General features: G+C 45.7%; 1 protein-coding gene across 2 annotated transcripts in view; it reads left to right on the forward strand.

The window, feature by feature from the left end:
- VAX2 (ventral anterior homeobox 2) overlaps positions 1-8,498 on the forward strand; it is a 200,668-nt gene extending 192,170 nt beyond the window's left edge. The window contains exons 3-4 of one of the 2 annotated variants that reach the window (XR_013220121.1): positions 4,096-6,370; positions 6,450-8,498. Coding sequence is in view for 1 of the 2 variants with exons in the window: in XM_077280355.1 (XP_077136470.1) it covers positions 4,096-4,560 (465 nt within the window). In the remaining variant the exon portion in view is untranslated. Of the gene's footprint in view, positions 1-4,095 lie in introns of both variants that reach the window. The other variant, XM_077280355.1, reaches the window with a different exon arrangement.
- Positions 8,499-13,360: the final 4,862 nt, after the last annotated feature.

Below are 13,360 nucleotides of genomic sequence, written 5' to 3' on the forward strand. Positions count from 1 at the left end.
GCCAGTGGTCGACGAAGCTTCTAGCCAGAGTCTGACCATTTTGGATATTTGATATCCTCGAGATGTTTTATTTATGCGATTCTTCTATTCTTCTATGTAATAATTTGTCATATTTTACTTCCATGTTAGCATCCGTCCGGGGCGCAGTCACATCTGCATGCCTCCATTGTGCCGCCACGTCTTCTGTAAATGTGGCCGAGGCCATTGTTCGCCCGCTCTGCTCCGATTCCTTTTCAGAACGGAGACATGAATGATGACTGAGAAGGGGGGAGACATTTTCCATACTGAATCAACCCTATTTATTAGACTTTTCTAGAATGGAAGGTGGCCTGCTGGGAGTACATAAAGTGTGACATGAATGGCTGTCCACAGCAGACGGGCTAATTAACTGCTCCATGAAAGAGCCAGAGCAATGCGCTTAATACAAGAATTCATGTGGTCCCCACCGAAATCACAGAAATTATACCGGGAGGTGAAGCCTTGTCCCAATGTGGGAAGCTCGGCCGGGTGCACCATACATGAAAGATCCATTGTAGCTTCTGGGAAGTCTATAGTATCACATGCTCCTCGCTGGGAGATACAGTATATGCTGGTTACCAAAGAGTGGAATGGGAACATTCTTAAAGGAATTGTACACTTTTTTTAAATCCCTTTTTGAAGTCCTTTAAGGTTATATTTATGAAAAACTGGTTGGATCCTCAAGAACATATATCCGACCTGCGCTTGACCATCAGAAATTGGTGGTAGGTTACAAAATTTAGTCCACAATTTTGTGTGGCTAAGATTAGAGGAGGTTCTTATTGGTTCCAATAATTTGTGGTGATTTCTATGCACAGGTTTCGATGGTTTAGTGTGGTGCATAAGCCTTGAATCTAAGTACTATCTCCATGTTGAAGAGGTACCCCATCTGGAGCCCAAGGGAAATGTCTCCCCAGCACCATCTTTAGCTACTACTGGCTTCTGGGATGGTGGCCAAGTCGGGGTGGTGACTCCCATATGCACTTATGGCACTTTCCATTTCCAGCACAAATTTCTGCTGTCTCTGGAATGGTGGTCATGTAAGAAAGATGTCCCCTTAAAGCACCTAGGACACATGTCCCAATAACACCCCTCCACCCACTTCTCTGGCTTCTGGAATCGTTGGAATCGTGGCCATGTAAAGCACCTAGGACACATGTCCCAATAACACCCCTCCACCCACTTCTCTGGCTTCTGGAATGGTGGCCATGTAAAGCACCTAGGACGCATGCCCCAATGACACCCCTCCACCCACTTCTCTGGCTTCTGGAATGGTGGCCATAAAAGAAAGATGTCCCCTTAAAGCACCTAGGACACATGTCCCAATAACACCTCTCCACCCACTTCTCTGGCTTCTGCAATGGTGGCCATGTTAGAAAGATGTCCCCTTAAAGCACCTAGGACACATGTCCCCATAACACCCCTTCACCCACTTCTCTGGCTTCTGGAATGGTGGCCATGTAAGAAAGATGTCCCCTTAAAGCACCTAGGACACATGTCCCAATAACACCCCTCCACCCACTTCTCTGGCTTCTGGAATGGTGGCCATGTAAGAAAGATGTCCCCTTAAAGCACCTAGGACACATGTCCCAATAACACCCATCCACCCACTTCTCTGGCTTCTGGAATGGTGGCCATGTAAAGCACCTAGGACACATGTCCCAATGACACCCCTCCACCCACTTCTCTTGCTTCTGGAATGGTGGTCATGTAGGACAGATATCCCCTTAAAGCACCTAGGACACATGTCCCAATGACACCCCTCCACCCACTTCTCTGGCTTCTGGAATGGTGGCCATGTAAGAAAGATGTCCCCTTAAAGCATCTAGGACACATGTCCCAATAACACCACTCCACCCACTTCTCTGGCTTCTGGAATGGTGGCCATGTAAGAAAGATGTCCCCTTAAAGCACCTAGGACACATGTCCCAATAACACCCCTCCACCCACTTCTCTGGCTTCTGGAATGGTGGCCATGTAAGAAAGATGTCCCCTTAAAGCACCTAGGACACATGTCCCAATAACACCCATCCACCCACTTCTCTGGCTTCTGGAATGGTGGTCATGTAGGACAGATATCCCCTTAAAGCACCTAGGACACATGTCCCAATGACACCCCTCCACCCACTTCTCTGGCTTCTGGAATGGTGGCCATGTAAGAAAGATGTCCCCTTAAGGCTTCTAGGACACATGTCCCAATAACACCCCTTCACCCATTTCTCTGGCTTCTGGAATGGTGGCCATGTAAGAAAGATGTCCCCTTAAAGCATCTAGGACACATGTCCCAATAACACCACTCCACCCACTTCTCTGGCTTCTGGAATGGTGGTCATGTAGGAAAGATGTTGCCTTAAAGCACCTAGGACACAAGTCCCAATGACACCCCTCCACCTACTTCTTTGGCTTCTGGAATGGTGACCATGTAAAGCACCTAGGACACATGTCTCAATGATACCCCTCCACCCACTTCTCTGGCTTCTGGAATGGTGGTCATGTAGGAAATATGTCGCCTTAAAGTACCTAGAATACTTATCCCAATAACACCCCTCCAGCCACTTCTCTGGCTTCTAGAATGGTGGTCATGTTGGAAAGATGTCCCCTTAAAGCACCTAGGACACATGTCCCAATGACACCCTCCACCCACTTCTCTGGCTTCTGGAATGGTGGTCATGTCAGAGAGATGCCCCCATAGATAACCAGGAAGTTTACCTCTCCAGGACCCCTCTACCCCCCTCCTTGGCTACTAGGATGATGGTCATGTCAGCAAAGTATTCCCTTTAATCACCCAGGGCACAAGTCTCACTAGCCTCCTCTAGTTAACCCCATTGCTTTTGCAATGGTGGTCATATCAGAAAAATACCCCCTTAAGCACCTAGGACACATGTCCCAATAACACCCCTCCAGCTACTCCTCTGGCTCTAGAATGGTGGCAATGTCATAGAATTGTCCCCATTGGGGACCCATGGTACTTGCCTCATCAGCACCCCTCTATATGACCCCCTGACTTCTAGGATGGTGATAATTGCAGAGAAATTTGTGATTGTAATATATTTGACAACTCTCCTAATATGAGTGTAGTGCTATGTCTGACTTGCAGTACCATATTTCACCACAACCATTTTTCATAGCAACAGCGCCTCAAGATCTGGCTAATCTTTTAACTACTTTGGAATGAAATGTTGGACCTCCAATCACGCTCATAGACATGTCCACTTCACAGGACACAGGTGAAACCTTCCCTATGTGAAGAAGTCATAGAGAACAAAATGGATGGGTACACTATCTATCACACCATGCAGATACGACTTTTCGGCCGATGATACATCTGCAGATTTTCCCTCTTTCAGACCTTTCGTGTGACTACTACATGTGGAATCGATTGCTCAGGTTTCCTTCTGCCTTCTGTAGATCCTTTCTTAGCTGAAGACTGTATCTCATCTGTCCTAAAGTCCAGGCTAACATCTAGAGCCTCAGTGCCTGGCACTGCTGACTCTATGGCTGCCCTGATGTGCCCGAGACCAGAACTTGGAGCTTATTAAGAAGAAGCCCTGAAAGCCCCTTTTGAACTTGCTTGGCCACTAATACGTTGTATCTTCTTGTCCAGGTGATACTTCATTAAGAAATGTACCTGTGTGAGACGACCTCTCCTTGCTTTAGTTCTTTCTTGGTGAGATGGTAGAATAAGATTATTGAGCAAGAAATTGAGTAGCATTGGGGGGGCATGTATGTCTGAAAGCCATATTTCTAAAATAACAGAAGGTGAAAACAAGAACCGTTACACGACATGACACATTCCAATGGAATATGGTGGTGTGTGGTTTGTTAGAGTCGTACCTAAAAGTTCTAGGTATCTCTAATGTTCGGATCAGGGCACCCAATGAAACTGTAATACCTTTTTATGGCCATCTGGTACTACTTGTGTATGGTGGTAGTGCAATGTCTGGAAATACAACACAAGACCTACTGACCATGACGTCCCTGACCTAACCACATCCTACGTCACTACTGCAGATATGTATATATATACTTGATCTATAAATGTTCCTAATGTTCACTCTCTTTATTTCTCCCTTTCAGGTCAAGGTCTGGTTCCAAAATCGAAGGACCAAACAGAAGAAGGACCAGAGCAGGGACTCTGAAAAACGTTCCTCGTCAACCTCCGAGTCATTCGCTACCTGTAATATTTTACGGTTGTTGGAACAAGGCAGACTGTTATCAGTTCCGGCTCCCCCCAACTTGCTTTCACCTAATCAAAACCCATTAGGCAATTCATCGGCAAACGGGTCCAGCCTGGGAACATCGGGAAGCACATCGCCCAGTATGAGCAGTACCCCGCCAGGAGCTGGTGCCTTTACCCTCCAGGTTCCATCCTTAGCTTCCGCCACTTCGCCAAGGCTCCCGCCTCCCCTTTGTTTCCCCGGTCCTCTATTGGGGAGCTTACATGAAATACCCACTGGGTATGGACTAGGAAGCTCAGCCTTTGAGCCTTATACCCGGCTGGAAAGAAAAGACAATATCTCTAGCAAAAAGGCAAGTTCCTAAGAACCATTGCCAATGGGAAGGTGTCAAGTCCACTGTGTTTGCTTCTCTGCCCACACACCTACGTACTGGTCTTGCAAGTCGAATATCAAGAGACTATTGAGCCAAATGTGTCTCGTGGTGTGTGTGTGTTTGTTCTCACGGTGATAATATACATTGTACAGAGGCAGCTCTATGACATGTCCAGTGGGGGGCGCCGGTCCTCATTTTTCTTACCACTGTTAATTGGTCTGTAAGCACTCTCGCCACATTGCTAAGTGGGGTTGTCAATCGCGGGATTGCTCTGAACTAAGAAAACCGATGAGAAGACACTCGCTCAAGACTGGAAAAAAATGGAAGGGTGGGGGAGGGGTACTAATTATAATTGTGAAGTCATTTAATGCATATGGAGCCATGTTACCTTGTCTTTCCTGAAGTTATGAGCTATGTTCACTGTGAAATGTAATGAACTGGCCACAAGCAGAGAACAAAATGGAAGGAACAGAGTCTGCAACGTCACAGGGTATTGTAGAAGTGAGGAGTGCCGATCCCGGGAGGGATGGTGACCTACTCAGCCATGCGATGATGTAAGATCAAGACTGGATGTATCCAGATAAGAGGAGGATAGAAGAGGACACCCGGAGACAATTATCCCAATGCATTCGTTCAATATCTACTGATTATGCGCTCAATAAAGTATGTGCACCCCTAAATGCATATTGGAATACTACAGACATAAAAATCATGTAAACACCACATATCTCTGAAGTATTTTGGTGGTGGCTTTACATCAAACCAGCAGACACCTGGCATTGAGCACTATGATCTCAGGCTTACTGTATGTATGATTCCTCGTTCATAAAAGCCTAATTCAGAAATATCCTGGGGTTTTTGTGAGTTGCAACTTTAAGGCTCTTGTTGGACGGCTCCACTTCATACATTTGACAATCCGATTTTTGGACCACCTTCTAAACCAGTTTTATGTTGAAGTGGCCTCTATAGGGAGCTTACATGGCTGTTTGCAGTAGGTATATCGGAGCCACACACTTCTGGCCCTGTACCTAGTATCTTTGGTCTGTACAGTATTTAACAATCATGCATGGTCTTCATACCCTGACAGATAGTCCATGAGCTGCCTACCCCACCCAACCCCACCTCCGATCCTTCTCAATACATTTTTTTCTGTAGGGATCCTCATTAATTTTTATGCCATCCTTTATTTCTTGGGGGATAAAACCCCTTGATGAAATCTCTAAATGTTTCCATCTCGCTACAATAACCCGAGAATAATTGATGGTTTCATTGCTATTTATTATAACTTAGTCTGGAATGGAAGGTCGGTTTGTAGATGCCAAAAAATGCAATAACTGTAAATGGGAAGAAATGTTTCCATGTAACATTGATGGGGCAGGAAGATAAAACCGTAGAAAGATTTTCCAAATCCTAATCCTGGTAATTCGTGTAAAAAGTATTTGTTACCGTTTTCTGGTGGAGAATAAGATCACTTTGTGCTCCTGGCTTGGACTTCTGTTAAGTTATCATCACTTCTATTGAGGTGATATCACTCAAATTCAGGTGACATCACTTGGCATTGGATGACATCACTGGTGTTAAGGTGACATCACTCATGTTATGGTGACAATACTTGTGCTGAGGTGAGGTCACTTGTGCTGGGCTGACGTCACTGCTGTTGAGGTGATATCACTTGCGTTGAGGTGATATCACTTGAGTTGTGGTGACATAATTGGTGTTGAGATTATGTCACTTGACATAGGTGACATCACTCATGTTGTGGTGACAATACTTGTGCTGAGGTGAGGTCACTGGTGTTGAGGTGATGTCACTTGTGTTGCAGTGTCATAATTGGTGTTGAGATGATGTCACTATGTTGAGGTGATGTCACTTGTGTTGAGGTGATGTCACTTGTGTTGAGGAGACATCATTGGTGTTGAGGTGATATCACTGGTGTTGAGATGACATAATTGGTGTTGCATTGATGTCTATTTTATTGATGTGACGTCATTGGTGTTGACCAGTTAAAGCTATCAATGAGGTAACACTAACCATTGCCAGCAGCTTCCGGTTGGGAGGTCCCATTAACATTGTGGGATTTGCATTGATAATCATAAACTGCTTCAACCCACCCAAATTGACAGTTTTCCAGGAAATAAAAGGGTTCAGGTGATGACTCTACAATTTGTTCCTGCGAATAGGAGCCTACTAACTTGGTTCCCACTAGTTGTTTTCACCATAGAGTTATCACATTACCACATGCGGAAGCTTTAGATTGAATTTCCAAATTCAGTTAAACCCTTAAAAGGTATTTGTACCCTTTTTCTGGAGTAGCAGAAGACCACTTTGTGTCCTTGACCTGGAACTTCTGGTGAGGCGACATTACTGGTGTTGAGATAATATAATTTGTATTGAGGTGACATCACTTGGCTTTATGTGACATCATTGGTGTTGATGTGACATCACTAATGTTGAGGTGACATCTCTTGTATGGAGGCAACATCTCTTGTGTAGATGAGATGTCTATTGTGTTGAGATAATGTCTTTTGTATTGAGGTGATGTCTCTTGTGTTGAGGTGACATCACTGAAGTTGAAGTGACTTCTCTTGTATTGAGGTGACCGCTCTTGTATTAAAGTGATTGCCTCTTGTGTTGAGGTGACATCATTTGGCTTGAGGTGAGGTCTCTTATATTGAGGTGGCATATCTTGTATTGAGGTGACATCACTGGTATTGAGGAGAGGTCAGTTGTATTGAAGTGTCATCTCCTGTAGTGAGGTGACATCACTGATATTGAGTGACGTTTCTTGTATTGAGGTAACGTCTCTTGTATTGATGGGGCATCACTGTATTGAGGGGACATCACTGGTATTGAGGTGAGGTCTGTTGTATTGAGGTGACATCTCCTGTAGTGAGGTGACATCACTGGTATTGAGGTGATGTCTTTTGCATGGAGGAGACGTCTCTTGTATGGAAGTGACGTCAGTTGTATCAAGGTGACGTCAGTTGTATCAAGGTGACATCTCCTGTATTGAGGTGACATCACTGGCATTGAGGTGACGTCTCTTGTATTTAGGTGACATCACCGGTTTTGAGTCATTGAAAATTTAAAGTTATGAAGAGGTGAAAATATGCTTTGCCAACAGTTTTCATTTGAGGGTCCCATTGACTGTATGTATTTGCATAGACCCTCAGCTGATGCACTCTCATCATAAACTTCTTAATAGTTGAATGTATAACCCACCTGAGAGGGCAAGAAGTTTTAGAGGAGATGCTGGGTTTTCAGGCGACCGCTCTTCCATGAGTATCTGGTTCTCTTAAATACCCAACCAACCAACTCGATTCACATTATTTCTAAGTGGAACTCATTAATTATCATTGCCATATTGTCACCATCCCCCCAAGACTTGGTGGCATGCTGAGATGCCAAGAATTGGCCAAGCAATACATGCAAAGCAGACCGAGAGCCCTACAAGCTAACAAGACTTTCTCATGTCATGATCTGATTCGCTTTGTTCTGTAGTTTCATCCAGTCTTGACCACCATTAATGGTCCTCACCAAAATGAACTGGTGCCAATAAGACATCCTTAGTTTACAAATATAATGGAAGAAACATGGCATCATCACATGATGGTGGTGGCATATTAGAACTAACTGGTGTAGTCAGTCACAGATGAAGTAAAGGTCCTGGCACAGTCTGGACAGCATCCAGCCACAAATTAGATGTTACATGGTGTATCCCCTACTGAGGAGACGGGCAGAGGAGGATGTTGTAGTGATCAGCTCTAGTTTATCTTTCATCCTCTTTAAGAAAGCTCTAAATTCATATTTCATGTCAGTCTAAGGACAAAGTGTTGTTGTGCTTGGTGCTCGGTACTGAAAGGTGTTTTGACAAATCATTTCTTTTCTTCATCTTCACAGAATAAAACTTCTCTGCTTTTGGTAAATAAGACGTGTCTGTGTCTTTCATGTCCAGGTCTGATCTCATGTAACCTGCAATTATGGTTAAAGAAGATCTGAAGCCTCCTGCTTATTGAGGCTTATTTGTGTTATGAAAGATATAATCAGTTCTGGTGCTGCAGTATAAAGCATGGAGGCACCACTGATGGGTAAGAAGGAAGGTTTCCAGTGACCGCAGTATGAAGCATGGAGGCAGCACTGATGGGTAAGAAGGAAGGTTTCCAGTGACCGCAGTATGAAGCATGGAGGCACCACTGATGGGTAAGAAGGAAGGTTTCCAGTGACCGCAGTATGAAGCATGGAGGCACCACTGATGGGTAAGAAGGAAGGTTTCCGATGACCGCAGTATGAAGCATGGAGGCACCACTGATGGGTAAGAAGGAAGGTTTCCAGTGACCGCAGTATGAAGCATGGAGGCACCACTGGTGGGTAAGAAGGAAGGTTTCCGATGACCGCAGTATGAAGCATGGAGGCACCACTGATGGGTAAGAAGGAAGGTTTCCGATCACCGCAGTATGAAGCATGGAGGCAGCACTGATGGGTAAGAAGGAAGTTTTCCTATAACTGCAGTATAAATAATGGAGGCAGCACTGATGGGTAAGAAGGAAGGTTTCCGATGATCGCAGTATAAAGCATGGAGACACCACTGATGGGTAAAAAGGAAGGTTTCCAATAACTGCAGTATAAATAATGGAGGCAGCACTGATGGGTAAGAAGGAAGGTTTCCGATGATCGCAGTATAAAGCATGGAGGCACCACTGATGGGTAAGACGGAAGGTTTCCGATGACCGCAGTATAAAGCATGGAGACACCACTGATGGGTAAAAAGGAAGGTTTCCAATGACCGCAGTATAAAGCATGGAGACACCACTGATGGGTAAAAAGGAAGGTTTCCAATAACTGCAGTATAAATAATGGAGGCAGCACTGATGGGTAAGAAGGAAGGTTTCCGATGATCGCAGTATAAAGCAGGGAGGCTCCACTGATGGGTAAGACGGAAGGTTTCCTATAATCGCAGTATAAAGCAGGGAGGCACCACTGATGGGTAAGAAGGAAGTTTTCCTATAATCGCAGTATAAAGCAGGGAGGCACCACTGATGGGTAAGAAGGAAGGTTTCTGATGACAGCAGTACAAAGCATGGAGGCACCACTGATGGGTAAGAAGGAAGGTTTCCGATGACCGCAGTATGAAGCATGGAGGCAGCACTGATGGGTAAGAAGGAAGGTTTCCGATGACCTCACTGTAAAGCATGGAGACACCACTAATGGGTAATAAGGAAGGGTTCTGATGGGTTCAGACTCCAAAAACTGTCATTTAGATCCCTGTGGCCAGTAACTATTGACATACTCTAAAGGAGAACAGGTAAAAAGCCAACAAAAGGGAAGGAAACAAAAAGGAAAGATAAACCAAAATGAGCAATGTGGCCCATATCACTTTTAAATATCATTATATACAGGAGATGCCCCGGTTATACCAGCCATATATATATAATTATATACTGTATATATATAATTATATACAGGAGATGCCCCGGTTATACCAGCCATATATATATAATTATATACTGTATATATATAATTATATACAGGAGATGCCCAGGTTATACCAGCCTGACCAAAGAACTGAGGCGAGCTTCCAGGGTTGCTGAGAGGAGATGGAAAAGATCCCACTCCAACAAGCACCTCATCGCATTCAAACAGTCTCTAACTACTTTCAAGACCACACTCGCCACAGCTAAACAAACCTACTTCTCATCTCTCATATCCTCCCTGTCTCACAGCCCTAAACAGTTATTCAACACCTTCAATTTTCTCCTCCGTCCCCCAGCACCCCCTCCCTCCCCACTCATTTCAGCTGAAGACTTTGCCTCATTTTTCAAGCAGAAGATTGATAACATCAGAGCCCTTCCTCCCAACTTCCCAGCCCTCCACCTCGAAAACCAACTTCTCCATTACAGAAGATCGACTCTCCACTCTACTCTCAAGATCACTTCTCACCACCTGTGCACTTGACCCGATCCATCCCACTTCATCCCAAACCTCACCAGTCGTCATTCCAACCCTAACCCATCTCTTCAACCTATCACTAACAACTGGTGTTTTCCCCTCAAGCTTTAAACATGCCTTAATCACACCTATCCTCAAAAAGCCGTCTCTTGACCCATCCTCCGTATCTAGCTATCGCTCTATATCACTTCTCCCTTATGCCTCAAAACTACTGGAACAACACATCCATCTTGATCTGTCCTCCCATCTTTCTTCCTGCTCCCTCTTTCACCGCTTACAATCAGGCTTCCGGTCACACCACTCCACTGAAACTGCCCTAACTAAGGTCACCAATGACCTATTAACCACCAAGGCCAAGCAACACTACTCTGTCCTCCTCCTCCTGGACCTGTCCTCTGCCTTTGACACAGTGGACCATTCCCTATTATTACAGACCCTCTCATCCCTTGGCATCACAGACTTGGCCCTATCCTGAATCTCGTCATACCTAACTGACCGAACATTCAGCGTCTCCTACTCACACACCACCTCCTCACCTCGCCCCCTATCTGTCGGAGTCCCACAAGGTACAGTCCTAGGGCCCCTGCTCTTCTCCATTTACACCTTCGGCCTGGGACAGCTCATAGAATCTCACGGTTTTCAGTATCACCTCTATGCTGATGACACACAGATCTACATCTCTGGACCAGATATCACCTCCCTACTAACCAGAATCCCTCAATATCTATCCACTATTTCATCCTTCTTCTCCGCTCGATTTCTAAAACTTAATATGGACAAAACAGAATTCATCATCTTTCCCCCATCTCTTGCGACCCCCCCAATGAACCTATCCATTACAGTACATGGCTGCCCACTCTCCCCAGTCCCACAAGCTCGCTGTCTCGGGGGTAATCCTTGACACTGATCTCTCCTTCAAACCACATATCCAAGCCCTTTCCACTTCCTGCCACCTTCAGCTCAAATATATTTTGTGCATCCGTACATTCCTAAACCAAGAATCTGCAAAAACCCTAGTCCATGCCCTCATCATCTCCCGCCTCGACTACTGTAACCTCCTGCTCTGTGGCCTCCCCTCAAACACTCTCGCACCCCTCCAATCTATTCTAAACTCAGCTGCCCGACTAGTCCACCTGTCCCCCCGCTATTCCCCGGCCTCTCCCCTCTGTCAATCCCTTCACTGGCTCCCCATTGTCCAGAGACTCCAGTACAAAACCCTAACCATGACATACAAAGCCATCCACAACCTGTCTCCTCCATACATCTGTGACCTCGTCTCCCGGTACTTTCCTACACGCAACCTCCGATCCTCACAAGATCTCCTCCTCTACTCCCCTCTTATCTCCTCTTCACACAATCGCATACAAGATTTCTCTCGCGCATCCCCCCTACTCTGGAACTCTCTACCACAACACATCAGACTCTCGCCTACCATTGAAACCTTCAAAAAAGACCTGAAGACTAGGGTTGAGCGAAACGGGTCGGCAATTTTCAGAAGTCGCCGACTTTTGGCAAAGTCGGGTTTCATGAAACCCGACCCGACCCCTGTGTGGGGGGGTCGGCCATGAAGTCGGCGATCTTCTGAATCTGGAATCGGAATTCCGATACCGATTCCCGATATGTTTAAGATATCGGGAATTGGTATCGGAATTCAGATTTAAGTGTAAAATAAAGAATTAAAATAAAAAATATCGCTATACTTACACTCTGATGCGCCCTGGTACTAAGCGGGAACCTTCCTTCCTTAGAATCAGCCTTCCAGGACCTTGCGGTGATGTCGCGGTGACGTCGCGGCTTGTGATTGGTCGCGCGGCCGCCCATGTGACCGCTCGCGCGACCAATCACAAGCCGCGACGTCACCGTGACGTCACCGAAGGTCCTGGAAGGGCTGATTCTTAGGAAAGGAAGGCTGCCGGAAAGAAGCAGGGCTCGTCCGAGGGTGCGTATAAACCTAATAGGAATATACTCACCCTCGGCTTCTTTCCGGCAGCCTTCCTTCCTAAGAATCAGCCCTTCCAGGACCTTCGGTGATGTCATGGTGACGTCGTGGCTTGTGATTGGTCGCGCGAGCGGTCACATGGGCGGCCGCGCGACCAATCACAAGCCGCGACGTCACCGCGACGTCACCGCAAGGTCCTGGAAGGCTGATTCTAAGGAAGGAAGGTTCCCGCTTAGTACCAGGGCGCATCAGAGTGTAAGTATAGCGATATTTTTTATTTTAATTCTTTATTTTACACTTAAATATGGATCCCAGGGCCTGAAGGAGAGTTTCCGCTCCTTCAGACCCTGGGAACCATTGGAAACCCAATGCACTGCATTGGGTTTCGAGTTTCGGCCGACCCCGACCCCGACTTTTTTATAGGATCGGCCGATTTCACTCGACCCGACTTTTGAAAAAGTCACGTTTCGTGAAACCCGACCCAATCCTATAAATGTAAAGGTCGCTCAACCCTACTGAAGACCCATCTCTTCCGACAAGCCTACAACCTGCAGTAACCACCGATCAACCAAACCGCTGCATGACCAGCTCTATCCTCACCTACTGTATCTTCATCCATCCCTTGTAGATTGTGAGCCCTCGCGGGCAGGGTCCTCACTCCTCCTGTACCAGTTGTGACTTGTATTGTTCAAGATTATTATTGTACTTGTTTTTATTATTTATACCCCTCCTCACATGTAAAGCGCCATGGAATAAATGGCGCTATAATAATAATAATATACAGTATAATTATATACAGGAGATGCCCAGGTTATACCATCTATACATATATAATTATACTAAGTGGACGTCCAGGTTATACCAGCTGTACATACATAATTATAAACAGGAGATGCCCAGGTTATA

This window comes from Ranitomeya variabilis, chromosome 1, assembly GCF_051348905.1.
Source record: "Ranitomeya variabilis isolate aRanVar5 chromosome 1, aRanVar5.hap1, whole genome shotgun sequence".
NCBI classification, from domain to species: domain Eukaryota; kingdom Metazoa; phylum Chordata; class Amphibia; order Anura; family Dendrobatidae; genus Ranitomeya; species Ranitomeya variabilis.